This window comes from Nelusetta ayraudi, unplaced genomic scaffold (genome assembly GCF_046127955.1).
Source record: "Nelusetta ayraudi isolate G7.1 ecotype Tasmania unplaced genomic scaffold, CSIRO-AGI_Nayr_v1 ptg000031l, whole genome shotgun sequence".
Classification (NCBI taxonomy): Eukaryota; Metazoa; Chordata; class Actinopteri; order Tetraodontiformes; family Monacanthidae; genus Nelusetta; species Nelusetta ayraudi.
Window position 1 is genome coordinate 6,168,228 of NW_027466081.1, and position 20,216 is coordinate 6,188,443.

The 20,216-nt window shown below is 45.7% G+C and overlaps 1 protein-coding gene across 1 annotated transcript; it reads right to left on the reverse strand.

Moving 5' to 3' along the window:
- Window positions 1–15,485: 15,485 nt before the first annotated feature.
- On the reverse strand, window positions 15,486–20,216 carry zic2a (zic family member 2 (odd-paired homolog, Drosophila), a). The gene is made up of 3 exons (XM_076031100.1): window positions 18,210–20,216; window positions 16,727–16,890; window positions 15,486–16,566 (listed from the first exon to the last, which is right to left on the reverse strand). Exons 1-3 carry the CDS (start codon window positions 19,189–19,191, stop codon window positions 16,372–16,374), a joined length of 1,341 nt encoding a protein of 446 aa, XP_075887215.1. The 5' UTR covers window positions 19,192–20,216; the 3' UTR covers window positions 15,486–16,371.

Genomic DNA, 20,216 nt, shown 5'->3' on the forward strand with positions numbered 1-20,216 from the left:
CGGCCCGTCGCGATAACGAAGAAGCCGCGCAATATCTGAAGCGCACACGCCACTACGAGCGATCCGCCGCGATAAAGCCCGGAGTGGGGCCGCGCTCGTCGCCAGCTTCCCTCCAAACGGAGCCGATGAACGCGGCGTTCGGCCTTCACTCAGAGGTTTATTGGGTATTCATGTGGTGTTTTTGTTTGTTTATCACAGCGCTACCGCCGCACGCCTTGGTCGAACACATCTCATTTTCATCCCGCACATGAAAGTCAAAGCCGGCATTAAAAAAAAAAAAAAAAAAAATCTGAACTGTCTTTCAGCCACAGAGCATAATCTCAGTTAACACAAGCCAGTTCCCGCTTCTCTTTCACTATGAATTACCTCCCGCGGTGGTTTTGTTGTCCTCCCTCCACAAGCCCCCAATGTTCGCTTAAATAATTTATTCTGCCTTTAAAATTCACTCATACCATATTCTGATTTTTTTTTATTTTTTTTTTGTAATGCTGAGCAGCGAGAAGAAACACGTCCAGCGTGCTGGCGGGTCTCTTGCAAGGGCTGATTTGACACATGGCCATGTGATCTCCTTGTAGCTATATGGGATTTTTGTTTATCATCCTCTGGCATTTGGTTCCTACAACGGAATTCTGCAGTGACGTCAAAATGCCTGATGCTAATTTGTCTTCACAAAAGAAAGGGGAAACTAAATCCCTTTTTTTCTTAAAGACGTGAGGAAATGATAAGGTTGAATTACAATATAGTTAGGGGGCTGAAATCTTTAACCCGAATCTTGGTTAACCATAATAAAAGAAAAAAAGATCTTACGGCAAAGGGTTTAGGTTAGTTTAGGTTTCCCTGCTGAAAGGGTTCAACAAAGACATTAAGGCAAAACTGAGGCAGTTGTGGATCTGAACATCCATGCAGAGGCGCTTTTCATAAGGAGCAAAAGGTCTCTTTAACTCCCACAATTTCACTCATTTAGTCCCCTTGCATCGAATCAGGCGTTGGTGTTGATGGTGCGGTTATGACTTATTAGGCGTCTGATTGTTTTCTGCGGAATCTAATTTGGCGCAGACCTGCGCTTGTGAACTGAACCGAACAGCGGGACTGCACAGATGTGCAACACGCTGCAGAGAGGAGGAGGAGGAGGAAGAATGTATGATCTCACATATGTCACAAAAGATGCTAACAGGGAAAAGAAATATATCCTGTCACTGATAGGTGTGAAAAGTATGTGTTTTACTGGATTGAAAAAAAGATGAAGGGGAGTCTTTTAATGGTGACACATTCGTTTCCTCAGCCCCGACTGCTGTTTCATTCCAATTATCGTAGTTTGCAGTGGAGAGGACTCCTTCTTGCCACTGACTCTGCTCAAGGTACAACTTTGTTTACCACAAAAAGGTATTTGTGTACTTCCCCATGTGTACAAGGACACAAAAAAGATGTGCTATCTGGGTTAAAATCTCCACCCTTTAATGCAAATTCAGGAGGATGGCATTGAAAAATGTTGATGGGAGCCTTAAAAGTCTTATGACAAAAACACACACTTGAAATATACAAAGTGTGCTTTGTGAATGCTTGGGGCTGGGTTTGACTTATCCAAAAAAGGAGTAACCCCTGATTTACAACAAATGCTTGTGTGTTGCAGCAGGGCGTCGTCCGGTAACACCCAACCAGAGGCGTGAGGAGTTCACACTAGCAAGCGCGATAGTGCAGTTTGCATACACAAAAACACAAACTAACACGGTGCAGTTCGCATAGGGAGGCAGAAGAAGGAGTGAGCTGTTGATCTGCATTTGTTGGGGGATTTTTTTGTGTGTGTTCTACCACTTAGGACCTCCTATGAACCGCTGCTGTTTTTGGAGGAGAATTGAAATATCATTGGGATGCTCAGGCTGGTGAGTCTTTCCAGTTTCCCAATAATGGTAACAACAACAACACAAGATACGTATTGACCAATCAAGATTACAAAATTGTCCTTGGACTTGTCCGTGGACCTACAAAAAAGTACTACTCACCTTAAAGCTAGAATTTGTACATTTGTACACCATTTACAACTGCTGCCAACCCTACTTTATATGACAGCACATTACAATACGTTGGGTATGTTGCCGTCGACTGACAAAACTAGCATATAGGCGGGCCAACCAATTGGTTAAAAGACACCTAATCTACACTTTTTTGATTGCAAACTCTCAAAAAAAAAATTCACTTTACATTAAAATGGAAACCAGGCTGGCAGTCGGCCGGTCATCTCAGCTCGTCCTGATTCTGGCACACAAACATTGTTTATACATGCAGATTGGAGGAGCAGCATTCATATGCCGCACTGTGCTGGCACCCTGGGCAGAGCAGCATAATTAAATTGAATTGACTAAAAGGGATGTGATGAATATCCCAACACAGTGTCAGATGAGCCTAGTTCACAAATTAAAGCCAGGGGCCAAAGACGGTAAACATTAATTGGTCTGGAGTGGCCGAGCAGGAAACATATTCAAAATACGCCCTGTGTATCATCTTGTGTGCGCTTGATATCGAACCCGGTGTGGTATGGAGCAAGTCGATCGGTTCGCTCCTATTTATTTGCAATGTTTACGGTAAAACTGGGCTGCTGTCATGAAGTGGGAGGGCTGCATACTCGATGGCAACCACATAGAAATAAACCCTGTGTGTGTGTGTGTGTGTGTGTGTGTGTGTGTGTGTGTGTGTGTGTGTGTGTGTGTGTGTGTGTGTGTGTGTGTTTTACGCGCTTGTCTGCATGCGAACCACTCAGGATGCCTCTCACTATCCCCCTGCTTGGGATATAGAATTTAACGAGAATCAGAATGTGTGTGTGTGCTTTGCTCAAAGAAGAGGCTAACTTTGTGGCAACCATTAGAGACACTTTAGGGGAGTCCAATCACTTCAATAAAAGAAGTCTAGGTAGTCTGAATCTTTTCCTTCTTTTTTTTTTTTTTTACTGTATTATAAAGTTGTTCATGTAAACAAAGCATTAAATGATGCCTTAAAAAAATCAACTTTTTTTTGTTGAGAAAATGCTGCTGTGAGACTTTGCAGGAGAAGGTGCTCAGCATTTAATAGTCATTGCAGGAACATGAAATGCAAAATAGAAATTATAGGACAAATTGTTTTTGTTTGTTGTTGTTTTTTTTCTGAATTTCAAAAGCAACCTTCACATTTTTAAAATCAATTCAGTTCAATATAATAAATAATGAACAATGCAGCAAATTAAATGTGGGCTTTTAAGACTCCAAACTACCTGGTTCGGGGGTCTGACTCAACCACCCTCCTCCATGAGGTTAAAGCTGCTGTGACTCACTTCCCATCGTCATCCTGCATTTGCATTGGATCCCTATGTGTTGTGATGGAAATTACCTTTTCAACCTAACAACAGGTTAATGGTGCAATTCCCTTGCTCTCCAAGTTCCACGGGGGGTAGTTTGAAATCCTCAGAAGGGGCTTTAGAAGTGTTGAACCATTGGGGGCGTTTCCAGCACTTTTAGTTTTGTGGTGATTTTTTTTTTTTTTTATTTCACGCTATCGTCAACTATCGTCAGATTCATTCATTCAAGAGATTCATAAGTCGGACTTCTGTTACATCCCTCCAAGACCCCCGCCCGACACCGTAAGTGTCCTATTAACGGTTCCTCCTGGCAGATTGGTGAGATTGGACCTCAAAAGCTCCCCTTTGTGTTTCTGACGCGTGGACCCATTGTGGCCTTAACTAGGAGGTACAACAAGCCTGAGTGTTGCAATCAAAACAATCAAGCAGCCTCAACCAGGAAGTAGATGGAGCTGGGGGGTAGGGGGTAGGGTAAAAGGGGCAGGGTTGGGTTGGGTTGGACCCGAAAAAGAATACAGCGCCTTTTGTCGCATTCAGCGCTAGGACTTCAATGGCACGGGATATTAAAAATAATGAAGCAATCTGAGCACGCACGCAGGCCTGAGCCTTGTGTGCGTCGCGTTGTTGTTCGGGAGGCCCGAGCGAGGAGGCTGCTAACAAGTCTATTGTGCGGCAGGCATGCCCTCTCATTGGTGCGCGCAGCCCTCTTGCATGTCAAGCAGAGGTGGGGCACCGTCCCAGGAGTCCACTATCACAGCAGGTTAACCTGGCACTGCTTTTCTAAGGACTGATTGCCAGGCCCCCCGCGGCTCGAGGTAAACCGACAATTTTCCATCAGCAGGGAACATGGCTTTATTAGTAAAAGTAGGGGGTGGCTGTGGGGGGGGAGTTAAAGGGGGAAAAGTGAAATGAAATGAAAGTTCAACGTTGGCTCCGGTCGGCGTAGAAACAGGGATCTTAATCAGCGACAAATATCTTTATTTAAACTAGACCGGCGCGATGGATCTGCTCCGACATTTATACACCTGACAATTAGGGAGCCAAACAAAAGCCTTCAACCTGGAGCGTCTTTATTCTGTTTTGCTTCTTCTACCCTCTGCGGTACCTTTCAAAGTGGTCCGACAGCGGCTGTGAAAAACACAACTCTGCATCCGAGGACTCACTTTAATGTCAAGCGGTGCCTCGCCGTGAGAAGACTTTCTGACAGGTGGGGAAAACATTCACCTGGATAGAAAAAAGCAAAGAAGAAGAAGAAGAAGAAGAAGAAGAGGCAACTCTTGTATCAGAGATGAGACGGACTCGGTACACAGCAAATCAATATCATCCCCGGGCTGCATGTGAATTCAGAGGGCCCTGCTGCCGGGGAGATTTAATTTCTAAGCAAAAACAAACACGAGTACAGTTTCCAAACAAAAAACACACCGAGAGGTTTTCTCGGTTTAAAAAAAAAGAAAAAGAAAAATGAAAAAAAAAAAAAATCAAGGTAAAACTTGGAGGGCAAACAAGCAGCGCCTTATGGTTTTCAAGGTCTCCATTTGTTTTTCCGTGTTCCACTGTCAGGTGCGGCGGGAGGAAGGGGCAGCGGAGAGAATGGCGAGCTGTGGTGGGTGAGAAGGCCACGGCTGGGATTATAGCGCCAGTGGGGGGACCCCATACTGTGGGCCTGACATGCCTACCAGCTTACAGTGCATTTTCCTCTGACAATGCCGGGTCACCGACGGTCAGAAAGCATGAAATGTTTTCTCACACGTGTTGAGAGAGGCTTCGACGGTGACGAGCCTCCTCGTCTTTCCCCGGGGTTGTCCGTCGGCGTCGCGCTCCCTCAGCGAGCAAAGTCACGGCGCAAAGTCAAAACCAAATTGCGGGAGAAGCATTTTTTCTGTCTTTATTAACCAAGGAGGGGGACATTTAGGACGTATGACCTTAAGATGGTATAACATGCCTTCTACTTTTTTTTATATTGTTTGAATCTAGTTACACACGAGGAACGTTTCATTAAAGATAATTAGCTCTATTGTAAAGAAAAAATAGGTTTTGATTTAGCCACAATTCTTCACTTTTCATTGATTCCTACTATTTCTAAGTGACAGTATCGGTAGGGAGACCATTAATCTCCCTTCTCTGTTAATGAGGGGCCCCAGTCTTTGGGACATATAGCGAGGGCCGGGTGCTAGTTAGCGATCAGCATGGGAGCTGGCTAATCCTAGCGCTGATGAGCCCAACTGTCTGTCTGTCCACTCTGCTGTCAGACGTGTGCTAACATGCCATAATCGTCATAATTCCGCTTCCACCCCGAGCTCCGCCGCCTCAGCCACCTGATTAGGGCCTAAATCCCCAGAGGAATTGGCGTCATTCCGCCCTCGGCTTCACACCACGGCCGCCTGCAGCCTCTCTCCGTTCTAATGTGACACATCTGTGGCGGACAGTAAGGCTACACACGTCAAGGACGAGGATAAGTTAAAAAGAAAAAAGGGGGCAAGGGATGGTGTACTGGTAAAATGATCTATTAGGGACGTAACAGTGTCATCGAATTTGCAGCTTGGCAGTGACAAAGTGTCTTTCGACGAATTCAAAGATGTTTCAAAGTAAACTGAAAGGAAGTGCGAATCAAATGCGTTTTGACTTCCATGCTTAACAGTTAGCAATGTAGCAGTCAAACAAATTGATTTTTCTCACCCCACCAAAAAAATCATAAAAGAAACAGATGATCTGTTTGACATTCTCTTCCTGCCCAATGAATCTTTGCTTTGTTAAAAATGAAAAATCATAGCCCAAAAGCTCCAACCATCCATAACAGCTTTGACAACAATGGGTCAAATGTCAGGGTAAAAATTATGGCGAACTTGCATGGAAACTTATACAACCCTATTGTTACCATTATTCACCAAAACTCTGTATACAAGCTTCGGTGTGATCTAGGTTGGGGTGACGTTGATTCCAGTCGCTGCAGCTTCAACAAACTTTTCAAAATTCATCTTAAAGACGCGACATGAAAACAAAAAATACAAAAGAACACTTCATATCATTGTGGACACAAGATGAATTTCATACGACAGCTCCAGGTCCAGGTGAAGCAGAGTTCCTGGAAGTGAGAACTATGGACCCACCATCCTTTGTGATCAGCTCTTTTGAGGACACAACAGTGGAAAGATGATGATCGCTGCAAGTATAGAGTGAGGACTAAGTGACAGAGGTTGCACAAACTACAGCGGTGAGTCATACATGTGGAACCTGGAAATAGAGAAAAGCTCGTAGTTGTAACCAGCATGTTGATGGACTACGACCAACACACACCGACAACCAATTTTGAACATCTTGAAACATTCAAACTATGATAGTTTGGCAAATGTCATTTACACTTTTCCGAGACTTTTTACACTATATTGATATAAACATTGCGCCGTGGACTTGCTACTAAGTGATCGTGAGACTTTGGTGTCTCCACCATCATCGCATCCCAGAAAGAGCAGTGTTGAGATAGCTACCATACAAACTACAGAGGGAACTTCTCAATCCGTATGAACACACTGCAAACTAACTGACCCAATTCCCAATCCTGTACTTCAAACTACCCATGTGTTTATTTATTCATTTGTTCAATACCATCCATGAAAATACCTGTCATGGGTACCATTCTCCGATCTCACACGGTTCCCCGTCCTCCTGTCAACAACGTGTCCGACTTTACTTCTCAAGCGTTGGAGAAACCGGCGCTCGCCACATGGAGCTCCTCGACCAGGAGGCGGGACCAGCTCCACGGGCGGGGAAGCAAACGCAGCCAACACTTGTGGAACGGGGGGAATCGCAGACCCATCAACGCCTCCTTTGCAGGTGAGCGGCGCGAAATACAGGAGATGTGGTGCTGTGGGGGGTGCGGGAGGGGTGGTCGGGGGGGGGTTCACGGCACCAAATAGAGCAGCACGTCAGTCGCACTTTCGGAGTAATGTTTATATTCATGCACTACGAGGCAAACAAAATATGGATGCGTCAGAAGAAAAAGAAGAAAGCTGCATTGCACGAGTCTGACATTGAGACGCGTCTGCAGGAAACTGAAAAAGGAGGCAACTGACAAAAGTGTGCTGCCCTGACAGTTGTGCTCACTTGCAGATGGAACAGATGCAACCGTCCATCAGCCTGATGGGTCTCAGCTTTTTTTTTTTCTCTCTCTTTTTTTTTTAACAGTGAATTGTCTTTTTTCCCCCTCAACACACAACACAAGCCGACTTGAAGTTATCAGCTTTTATCAGCATGGCCTTTGCTTTTCTTCGGGATTGGAGGGGTTCTAGTCTCTAGTCCAGACTGTTTGTTTTAACATTTGGCCGCCAAATGACTGAGACTGAGGTGCGAGACACGAGGGGGAAAGGTAACAGCTTCAGATAAGGGGGCCACTGATCTTTGGGGTGTTTCATTCCAGATTTAATTTGCTGCTGCTGAAAACACCAAGTTATTTATTTATTTATTTATTTTAGCAAACATTTACTTGCATTTTTTTTTTAGAAAACAATGTCTATGTAATCTGTCGGCCAACTCCGCCAAAATGAGGAAAGTCCATCCTTTGCTTCTTCTGCTCGACCTACTTTACAGGCAGTGTGTTCTGAAACACACTGTAGGAGACAGGCATTTGTGACATGACAAAGGGCAACGATAACCCTCCTCTAAGCTTCCTTGTTTTGCCCTCGAAAAGAAACGTGCCAGACGTTCGACCATGTATTAGATAATTTCCAGTTGACATATGTCTAAAATAAACCAATTACATTAAATAAAGTATATTTAAGAGATTATATTTGACATAACTTCAAGTAGTCCTTCAGATTTTAGAGCAAATAAAAATTTGATGTAAATCAGAACCACTGAGAAACAGCCGTAGTGTGAGCGGCCCAGGCTGGACTTGACATTGACATGTCAAGTGTTGGCTGACTGCCTGTCAATACACTCACTGACCAGAAAGACCTCTCACTGTCAGGGGACTGGCAGGAATGAGGGAAGGAGGGATAATGGGGGGAGAAAGTCAATCAAATTAGCTTCTTCCAACCCACTAAATTCAAGAAGCGGGAGCCGCCGTAACTTGAGGGACAGTTTTTGGGGCGAAGCCAGCGGGACACCCAGCAGATGAAGGAAAACATCACCTGGACATCCTTCAGATTTGACCAGGAACATACCAGTATCTCTAAATCAGGGAGTCGGTGAACCGAGTTTCCAACAGGAACTACTGTTAAAAAAATGAGACAAAGTTTAGCAGGGCTGCTAATTTACATGTGACAAATCCTGCAGTGGCGTGCTATTTGTTTACCCTCCCCCCCCCAGCTCCCACCCCCTCCCCTGCTGCCCCATCCCAACACACACACACCCGCCGAATGGAACCCTCCAGAGAGGAGCAGACAGAGAAGACGCTGTTAAGATCACAGTGATAATGACTTTAGCCAACGCCAGTCCGTATCTTGGGGACAGCGGGCCGGTTTGATCCCTCGCCCCCTTTCATTCCCATCTCATTAGACAAACCTGTGGAAGTCGGAAAGCCTTTTAACCGCCGACGTGCTTTAGAGACATTAAACACTCAACGCGGCCGTGTCACAACACATCATAAATTGAATGCCGTCAAAGTGAAGGCTGCGGGGAGGAAGTACGCGCGTGTGTGTGTGTGTGTGTGTGTGGGAGGCGTGGTAGTGCCGAAAACTGCCCTCATTTTTCCTTTAAATTGAACTCATGTCAGGGGTGGGCGGATCATAAATCAATAAACAAAATCTGAAAGGATAAGAAAAAGAAAACAGAGTGGGTGATAGATGGCTGGGAGGTGTGTGCAAAGGAAGAAAAAGTAGGGGGCCACACTCGGCTCATTCCTTTGTCGTGCCATATAAATCTATTTGATTTTGAGCGCTGACTTTAGTTTTCTGATCAGTCCTGAAACTGAACGTGAGTGACAGCGGAAGGCAGGGGGGGGGGGCGTGACAAAGACTCGCAGTCACACACCTGGATTTCACCAGAGGGATTTTGTTTTTATTTTTTTGTTGCTTTTTTCCCAAAATACCCCCCACCTCCCTAACTCCACGGTTAAAAAAAAACAATAATTTGCTTTGCTGAAGTGTCACTGAGGACGTTCAGACGGGAAGATCAAACCCAGGAGCTGATTGGCTGCGACGTACGGATTACATCTTCACGTTTGCTCCTCTTTAAAAAATTGCAAATTACACGATTGCCTCTTTTTGTCATGAGTTGTCAGCGTTGTCTGTCTGAATCAAGGCCTCGACTAACATCAGAGCCGACTGCCAGCATCGTGCTTTCACACCGGAGCAAAGAAAAAATGTCTTATTAAATTGTATGCAAATGTTTGATAAAAGTTTGATTGAGAGCCCAGCTGATGGTCACCTGGACAGAGGGGGCGGGGTTTAGGGGTTTACATCCTGCTCATGATTGTTCAAAAACTGTGTGTATTGAAAACTTATAAATAAAGTGCTAAAAAAATTGTATGGAAAACTTACCACTTACTACCACTAGTAAACAACATGTCACATACATATTTGGGAGCCATTTAGCAAATGCTAATAATGTTTTAGGAACTAAAGATGAAAGCAATATGTCTGAAGCTTAGTAAAATGTAGTGGTGTTAAATGATACAAGCTTGACTACGAATCTGAATCTGCAAGCAGTGATCAAAGATGGGTGAACATCCCTGACATTATGGTGTATATTCAGTATTTCTGCTCTCTATTTCTTGAAACGTGTTTTCCCCCTGCTAAACAAACAAAATAAATACACACTTCTGTCCGTCTCAACTCTTCCCTGCTCAGTCTGTGGTCTTGATGATGGCCGATGCTTTGTCAAAACCTTCTTCCAGCGTGGGCTTAAAATATTATTGTATTTAAAAAGAAGCAGCAGCAGCGGAAGAAGAAGAAGAAGAAGAAGAAGAAGAAATGGCCACAAGCTATGTTCCATTACCTGCCGGGCTTCCTCTAAAACAAGAGAAGCCAGGCAGCAGCACCCAGTGGTCCCGGTGCACGCGGGCCCCTCGGGGCACAGCTCTGGCCCCGTTTGAAGATCAAAGCGGCTGAGGTAAAACAGCATGTTTACAGGTGTGGGGAAATTGAAAATTTCCTCGGCTCGAGTGTGGCTTTAAATGGAGGAGGAAGTCTGCCTTTAAACGCGTGTGGCTGTCTGAAGCCCTCGTGCTTCTTCTTTTTTTTTTCTTCGTTTTTTTTTTTTTTTTTTTTTTGCGCTTATTATCATTTTTCTTTGTCCCGCAAAACCCCAAGCAGATGCGCCCGCAGTCTGAGCGGAACAAACAGACGCGCGCATATGATTGTGAATACATTATTTAAATGGATATATTTATTTATTTTTTCTTGTTTCTTCATGAAAAGGGGGCGGAGGAGGGGGGTGCGCGGCGGTGATGCAGGGCCACCGGTGGCGCGCCTGGTTCCGCCGGCGGATAATTGCGCTTTGATGGCTCACCTGCTTCTTTTCTGGAGGAGCCGCAGAAAAAAGAAGGGATTCCCGCGGAAAAAAAGCGCGGCCCCGTGGCGAGGCGTAAACGCGGTTGGCGTGCGGCTCCAATCCACGTTGAAAAACTCGGGAGGATGCTGAGTTTTTTTTTTGTTTTTTTTGTTTTTTTTCTAAAGAAGCCACTAGTCAAAATCTCACAGCATCTTATGGGGGGTGGGGGGAGGGGGGTGGAGTGTAACAAAAAAAAGTGCACCTTGCCGTGTCATTTACTCTGAAGCGGGAGCGCGCCGAGCCGAGCCATCGCGCTTGAAAGGGAGCGTTTTTGCTTCTTCTCTCTCTCTCTCTCTCTCTCTCCCTCTCTCTCTCTCTCTCTCTCTCTCTCTCTCTCTTTAATCGAGCCTATTTGTGCTTCGGACTCCAGTGTGGTGCTTGTGTCCTATGGGAGGCGCCCGCGCCAGCTTCCTTGGAAGGAGCAGGAGTGGGGTGTGGGCGCGCGTGCGCGTGCGCGCGGCGGGTTGGGTTGGGGTTGGGGGAGAGGAGAAGGCGGCAGGGAGGGGCGGGGGGGGGGTTGTTCCTCCTCCTCCTCCGCCGTGCCAGCTGAAGTGACAGCCATTCCGGCTCGTTCACAGAACAACACGGCGAGCTGTGTGCACGAGGAAGGCGGCCGCACAACTCGGATGAAAGGCCACGGGGGCCGCGGCGCGCGGGAAGAACAGAGAAAAGAAAAGAAAAGAAAGGCGGACCGAACAAACACAACAGAAACAGGGGCGGACGGAGTAAAAAGTACACAAGTTAAAAAATATATGTATATGCGTATTCTTAACACACTCACACTAGCCTGGTATACTTTACTCTTTATGACAATAAGAAAGCGAAAAACAGCCATGCGTGCATTGTATGCGTGTAGATATATGAAGGTAGAAGTCCGACAGCCTGCTACATTTTAAACACGTTTAAATACAACGAAAACATTTTGAAATGAAGTGGAAGTTGAAATGAAGACGGCCCTATTGGTTTTGAAAAATGGGTTGAATTAATTAAATATTTGTGTTCTCAAACGGTTCTAGTGTGTTTTTATATATACATATATATATATACATATATATATATGTGTGTGTGTGTGTGTGTGTCAATAAATGAATAAATAAACAAACACAGATGATAAAATATTTGTTTAGGGCCATGCAATGACTGTGAGAGGAAACGGTGCGAGGCAGCGGCAGCTGAAATTCGATTAGTGGATGTGTTGCTGGGTATTATTTTATTTATTTACTTATTTTTGTTTGAGAGGTTTTCTCTCCAAGTGTTTGCTCGTTCTCGCCAAGGAGTGACAAGATCCAAAAATGAATTCGGTTCATTAAAATGAATCTAGAGATGTTTAAGGTGAGAGTTTTTCTCGCGTCAACTTAATCAAAAATTCATATGTTGCCCTGGCGTCGCTATTAATAAGGTGGGCGAAATCGATTCAATTTTAAAAACATGAGGTAAATCAAAAAAGTTACTTAAATAAATGGAAAATTGAAAAGCGTCATGATCAATATTGAGTTATTTTTGTCATTGCTGTCTCCTCACGAAATAAAATTTAAAAATAAATGTTTTTTGCCATTTTAAAAACAGTGACGTCCATTTAAAGTCAATTGACAAAATCTCACGGGTTGTTTGAGATATTAATTTCCTTTTGTATTGTCATGAGAAACTTTTCTGCATAAAAAAAGTTTGCCTAATTTATTTCAGTTACTTCAACTAGTTACTTTAAAAGTCCACTTAAAAAAATAAAATAAAAAAATATTGGACTTTATTATGATTATTATGATTATTATTTGGGGTGAATTCAGAAATTCCAAGAGCGTCAGGATGCCAGTTAGTTACGCCTGTTGCTGCAGAAGTGTATAGATTGTCATAAATAATGTTTTTAAATTTATTTATTTATTTATTTTAAATAGCAATCTTATTTTGAAGTGTGTTTTATTCAAAAGACGAAACAATTAAGTAGAGCAGACGATCAGTACAGTACGCATGACTGAGCAGGAGAGTGAGAGGAGGAGTGTGTGCGGCAGAGAGAAGCAACGGGTCACACCACTGATCTCAACACGGGTCGCTGCAGCGGACCTTCACCTGAGCTGACTGACTGACGGGCCGCTTCGCCTCTCTGCGCATGTTCAGTGCGCACCGGCTGGATTCCCCCGCGTGCCTCCGGAGGCCTTCGGAGGGCTTCGAGAACCACAAACTTCGGCGGAACACGAGCGTGGAAGCCGGAAGCGGAAGTGGAAGCAAGCTTCGGCTCAGCCGGTCCGGACCGAGACGGAATGAAGCGTCGTTTGGGCCACATTGTCCCCCAGAAATGTACACAAAACCCACAGAGAGCCGGTGCTGCAACACAACACTGTCAGAACATGGGGTCTATGATATGACAGACCCCCACCCCCACACCTGTCACACACGCACGCACACACACACACACACACACACACACACACACACACACAGCCGCAAAAGTTGTTGTGTGCAATGGCTCATTCACTGGTAAATATAAATAAATTATTCTTAAAATGTCTTTTTTATAGATACAAAACATTGCTGCCACATCATCTAATTATTTTTAATACAACCTCATAACAGGTAAAGGTGAAAACACATGACCATAAAATAATTAACAGATAGAACCACACTGGTTTGTGCCAAAGGTCAAATAAATAAATAAATAAATATATATTAAAAAACAAGGCCCAAAACAACCATGACAAATAAATAGAAGCCTCAACTCCAGCGGCTGCTACTGTCAGTATACCTATGAGTTCACTGTCTTTCAAACAACCTTTAAGCATTAAGCTTTAGCATCACCATAAATAGAATCTTATCCCGGGAATCAAACTAGCCGAAATTCAGCTTTTACACACGGCTGAACATTTTATAAAAACACACAATGACATATTGCGCTACCCAGGAGAAACGTCACATTCAAGCAGCAGGCCCGTCTCAGCAGGTTCCACTTGCGTGCATGTGTGTGAGTGAGCACTTGTGTGTGTGTGTGTGTGTGTGTTTGTGTGCGTGCTCGCTCGCTCGCTCGCTCTCCGGAGTTTCAGTCAACGGCGTACAAGATGTTTTTTGCTGGGAGAGAGAGAAAAGAGTGCTTCCTCCTCCGCGGATCAATATCAGCGCAGCTGGAGCCGAACAGGAAGCGCCATCGACGCGCGGAGCTGACCTTTCCCACTCGCCACGGGTCACACCTTCCACTGGCGGGGAGGTCGCCGGGCCGGCCGACCCAACAGGCCGTCGGGAGGAGCCTCCAACCGGCAAAAACAATATTTTGGTCGTTAATTGAGAGTTTGCATCTGTCAGTTTGGGGGTGTAAATATGTGCAAATAGTTGAAAGTTGTTATTATTATTTATTCACTTTTTAATTTACAGGACCTTAGTTAAAAATATTTATGGGCTACTTTCTAAGTACGAGCTGTAATTGATTCTAGTTGGACACGATTTCCTGGTTGTAAAGCGTATCGCCTCCCCGGAGATGCACATTTTTATACGGCACATCCTCGCTGTTGTACGCCAGCTAATGTGAGCAGCTTGCGCGTTACGACACAACGTCGCCCGCAGCCTCACAAGACGCCTAGTGCCACTTGCTGCTGCTGCTGCTGCTGCAGCGGAAATCCGGCGTCACTAACGCAACCACACTGCATGTGTTCACTGCCTCTGGACAAATTAAAAGCATGGGAACTAATAAGATATAAGGGAGAAACAGAAAAGTGCTTTTTGTTTTAAGCAAAGGCCCTGGTTCAAAAGACAGCAGAGACAATACAATCACCTCTCCGAAGCTCTCGCTTCATCCAACCTTAAATCTGAATTACACTCAAGAGTGATCAACACATTCCCCACTTTCCTTCAGCTCTGTCGGCACCGAGCCAAGCCGTTGCACGAAATATCACAATTATGCACCGGAAGAAGCTTTCAGACCAAGTGGAGCAAGAAGAAGTCTCCTGACTGTGAGCTAAGTCAGGTTCAAGTTCATGCACCCACATCCACACACACACACACACACACACACACGTACACCCAGCATTGTGTTTGCGTGTGAGTGTGTCTTAGCACGTGAGGGAGCAAGTGTGTGTGTGTGTGTGTGTGTGTGTGTGTGTGTGTGTGTGTGTGTTGTAGGGGTTGGTATTTTCCAGATATCTAAATAAAGTAATAAGTTTGACCCTGGGAGGAATATAAAGAGACAGGTTTAAAGAAGGAGACACTTGGCTGTGCAGCCCGAAACCAGCGGACACATTGATGTTGCCAGCGGAATGTGTGTAAAAAAATTTAAAATGCGTCAAGCTTGCAGGCAAATTGCAAATTACGCTAAAAGATTGCATATATTGTTAATGCCTTTTTTTTTTTTTTTTTTTTAAGTGCATCCCATTGTAAACACAACAGCCTCGCCGCCTGGCATTTAAGCATATTTTGACCATAAAAACAAACAATGTAAAAAAAAAAAACAACAATATCTTTTTCTGGTAAACAGAAATCAGTGCAAGTTGTAGGAGCTGTCAACAGATGAGGGAGCCTGGGACTAAATAACCTCTCCTCATGGGGGGCCTGCTTATTCCCAAAAGGACAAAATGCCGCCCGCACAAGAGGCAATGCATCTAACGGCAGCAACAATCAGAAGGAACAGAGGCAGGGTGTGTGGAATAAAAATGAAAAATAAATGAATTGATTAAAAGGAAAACCAAAGGGAATATTTAGCACTTGCAACACCTTTTATTATATTTTTAAGCAGTAAAATTCTTATCACAATAAAGAAGAAAACACCTCTTAAAACTTTGAACAAAAGCACAGAACAAAACAACTGTCCATGTTTAGATCGTCATTGTACATATTTATAGTAAAGAAACATTCTTTATAAATACTGTTTCATCTGTAGCAAGTAAATACCATAATTTAATTACAAATGGATAAATATGGCAGCTGATATTTACAAAAGGAAAGGGTGTAGTTACATAAAAATCCAACGGCACGACGTTTATTTATTTTTTTTCCTCACAATCTTCCAGATAGTATTTCACAATTCGAAACTTGCAGAGCACAAAACATCACAAGTTAAGCCCAGCGAACTAAAAAATATACATTCACAAGCATAATATTGTGGTGTTGTTTTGAGTTAAAATGTTAACTTTGGCACTCGTTCCAGTTTATAGGTGTTTAGTATCGTACAATCAATTTGCCTTTAGGATCACGATATTCAACATTATAGTACAATTTCATTGTAATATGTGCACTAAGAGTCCAGTTAGAGAAATAGCTACCATTGAAGGAACATCTATACACCAAAAAGACGGACAAACTATCACAACCATTTGGGAAAGTGGGCTTTTTTTTTTTCTTAGTAACTCTGTACAATATGAAACACACCTGCGCTATGATACATGTTTCCCCCCTCTGTTGGTAATCGTCATCTCCCCTTGGCCGATCAGAGACCAAATAAAAAATAGACAAATGTCTGTGTGCCCCTCTCTCTCTCTCGCTCTCCCTCTCACGTGCACGCGTGTCCCAAAAAAAATGTCTCCTGCCAGATGGTCCCGTGCAGTTGGAATGAAGTGTGTGATGCTTTGCTATCCAGCCGAGTCCTACACATACCACTCGCTGAAATTGGAGGATAGGCCACTGTGGCTGGCGTTGTTGTGCACTGCTGAGGCTGGGGACATGGTGGTGTTGCTCTGGGTCTCCGTGGTGGGAGACACCAGGCCCGGTGGGGTGGACGATTCGTAGCCGGAGCTGGCTGCTGGTGATGAGTCTGACGCTGGTGGGGAGGATTCGTGGACCTGCAAGAGACCAGAAGACTCCAGTTAGAAATGTAAAATTGGCACAGAAAAAAAAAAAAAAATACCAGAGTTGGGTTGATGCAACATAGAGGCCTCAATCTCTCTCACACGTATAAACACACACAGTTCTCTGCAGGCCACGGTTTGGTGCCATATTTACCTTCATGTGTTTCCGTAGGGAGCTGGGATGTGTGTAGGACTTGTCACACATTTTGCACAGATAGGGCTTGTCCGACGTGTGAACGTGCATGTGCTTCTTTCGGTCGCTGCTGTTTGCGAACCTTCTGTCGCATCCCTCGAACTCACACTGGAACGGCTTCTCTCCTGGAGGATGGGGGGGAAAGAGATAGATCTGGTCAGATACGTATATTTAGACACCAAACTGGATCAGAAATATGCGTGTCTGCGCGAGAGGAGCGGGGCAGCTCTTTCAAGCGTGCGTAAAAGAAATGGAAAAAAAAGGAGAAGAAGAAGAAATCGCACGCAAGAAAACTTGAGCGCAGCGCCGCGTCCTTTCTCAAGCAAATGCGCGCACTCGCAGCACGTTAAAGGATCGCGATTATTATTTTTTAAATAAGAATGGAGGGGCCCGCGTACATCTTATTCACCCCTAAATAATGCGCATAGTGATTTGGGAGGGGGTGGGTGGCTAGGAAGGCTGTCCTCGCTTGTAGGCCTTACAGAAGGAGAACCATTTGCTGGGGGAGACAATAAAAATCTAATTAGCACCTGACTAATTTCATGGCGTGGCACCATCGCGCATTAGCCACGAAAATAAGTGCAAAAGGTCTCCGATGGCCCCGTCTAGCACCTCCAGCCCCTCGGTGGAGGGGAGCGGAAAACAAAAGGCGATTCTGAGTGTTTTAAAACTACACTGAGTGCGGCTCAACTCGACCAAAAAACCCCACACTCTCTATCACACACACATACACCCGCAAGTCCCAAACGAACAGGAATTGCAAATCGATGGGGAATTTATTATTAATAAATAGTCTAAGGCCAAAAAAGTGGGCCGGGGGAAAATCTATATAGAAAAAGAGGAGGGGGGGAGCAGCGTTAAGCTCCAAAAACGCAACAGCAGCAGCGACTACGGGCAACACTAAACCAATTGATCTGATTTACTACCAGTCTGCTTACGCCACCGTGCACGCGACGCGACTCCGACCGTCCCATCCGCTACGTTTGGGGAAGTTCATCACAAATAATAAAGCACATACAGCAGGGGGGGAAACATTTACTGCGCGCTGACAGCAGGGTTTACGCACTCGGTTGTGGGGGGGGGAAGAATTCGACTCGAATTTGCACAAACTCGGCGGTTTTGTTTTGTTTTTATTTTTTTTGAAAGGGAGAAACGACTCGGGCGGATTCGTCCTCGTCTGACTCCTTGGATGCCTTTCAAATCTATTTGGAACTCTTTCACCAACAGACGCCCGTGTACTTTAGCGGCCCCCAAAAATAGCCACGGATAATTCGAGTTTAATGAGCGACAGGAGGAAAAAAAAAAAAAAGTGCGTTTTAGTAAAGGCGGGATGGAAGCAGCCCCACCACGAAAAATCATCATTCTTAATACACACAAACGAAAACAAAGCAAAGTTTTAAAAAAATATATATATATAAATGGGTGAAAGTACTGTGATAATTACCCGTGTGCGTCCTCTTGTGTATCTTCAGGTTCTCCGAGCGCGCAAAGACCTTCCCGCAGCCGGGGAACGGGCACGGGAAGGGCTTCTCCCCGGTGTGCACCCGAATGTGGTTGACCAGCTTGTACTTCGCCTTGAACGGCTTGCTCTCCCGGCCGCAGTCCTCCCAGAAGCAGACGTGGTTGGTCTGCTCCGGCCCGCCGACGTGCTCCACGGAGACGTGCGTGACCAGCTCGTGCATGGTGCTGAAAGTTTTGTTGCAGCACTTCTTGGGGTTGCTCAGCTGCTCGGGGTCGATCCACTTGCAGATGAGCTCCTGCTTGATGCACTGCTGCCTCATGTAGCGGAAAAAGGCACCCGGGTGGTGGTGGTGGTGGTGGTGCGCTGCCATGTTCATCCCCATGTTCATATTCATGGAGCCATACTGGTTGTGCAGCTGCGCCGCCGAGTAGGGGTCGGTCCTCGGGCTGGAGACCTGGTGGTACTGCTCGGAGCGTCCGAAAACTTCTCCCGGTAGTCCGAGCCTCATCTGGCCGTTGAGGACGTTGGTGGATCCGTGGGAGCCGTGCTGGTCGTGGATCCCCGGGAAGAGAATGTGGCCTTGAGTGTCTGTGTGGGAGTGGTGCAGGGATCCCGCCGCGGGGCCAAAAATAGTGTGCTGGCCGCTCGCCGGAGAGGATTCACCGAAGCCGCGGCTGCGGAAGAGAAAGTCCCTGGTGGAGTTGAAAGGCGAGCTCGCGTACGACGTGACATGGGCGGCGTGAGCCCCGAGAGCCGCAGCGGGGTAGCCGGGCGCCTGGGTGGAGAAGGCAGAGCTCTGTCCCGGCGAGAGCTCGTGGTTGAGCTTGAAAGCGCCCATGTGCGCCGCCGAGTCGACGAAGCTGTTCTGCGCCAAACTCAAGTCTCTGTCCTGCATGTCGCTCGCCGAGTGATGCCTGGCGAAGGAGCCCAGCCCGGGGAACTGGTGACCGGCATCCAGGAGCATTATTTCGCTTAGGATGGAGGGAGGGGGGGAAAAACTTCTCTAAATCAGCGCGCTGCTATCGTAAAATAAGTTCTTAGAAAAAACGAAACCCAAAACAAAACGAGAAAAATTAAAAACAAAAAACAAAAAATTAAAGGCTGGTGCTGGCGCGCAACGATTTCACCTCCAGCCTCGGAAACACCATAGCAGGCAGTGATTTAAAACACTGCTCCGATCATGACACAGAGGGGGAAAGAGACGACACAAAACACTACAAAACATGTACAAAAAAAAAACTATATATCACGATTTGCTTATCGAAGCCTGGAATTACTGAGAGTCAACTAGAGCCGCGGAATCCAAACCCCCTCCAAAAAAAAAAAGACACGAAATTAGTTTTTCCTTGCGTCCGCGTCCCCCTCGGATGCGCAAAAACGCACTTGCGAAGTAGGAAATAATTATCTTACTGGGTGTCCTCTGCGCGCACAGGGCGAGAATGGCTGGAGCATCTCAAAAAACCGGCCGCTCCAAGTGTGTTGGGTTGTTGTTTTTTTTTTATTATTATTATTGCTGTGCCTCGCTGTGCTTATCGCGGAGGGTCCCTGTTTCTCCGTGGACTGGCCCTACCTCCTCTTCCGCCCCCTTTAACTGGAGCCCGTGCACTCGTTCCTCGCCGTCTCATTGGCCACCGCGCCTCATCAATCCCAGGTGCCCCTCCAATAGCAGGTAGCGGCTCGGGCGACTTAACGCCGCAACGCCATTTTTTTTTCACCCCCACTAATAATTACCGCCTACTTTCAGGGGGCAGAAGATTTGGATGGTGTTACAGGATGGGAGAGGATCACGACTGGGAGGGAAGAGAGAGAGCGAGACAGGGAGGAAGAGAGAGAGAGAGAGCGAGAGAGCGCGAGAGAGAACTTGCGTGCCTTGTTTACGTTCCGTACGTGCCGCGAGTTGTGGGATACGCGGAGGAGAAAGAAGGGCCGTTTTGTAATTGAGAGGGAGAATAATGGGAGGAAATCGGGAAATGTGTCCACGCAAGGAGA

Coding starts and splice junctions, on each gene's coding strand:
- zic2a (XM_076031100.1), bottom strand. CDS start 19,191: ATGCTCCTGGATGCCGGTCACCAGTTCCCCGGGCTGGGCTCCTTCGCC. Junction 16,891..18,209: donor ACACAAGAGGACGCACACGG/GTAATTATCACA, acceptor CCCATCCTCCAG/GAGAGAAGCCGTTCCAGTGT. Junction 16,567..16,726: donor CCCTACGGAAACACATGAAG/GTAAATATGGCA, acceptor GGTCTCTTGCAG/GTCCACGAATCCTCCCCACC.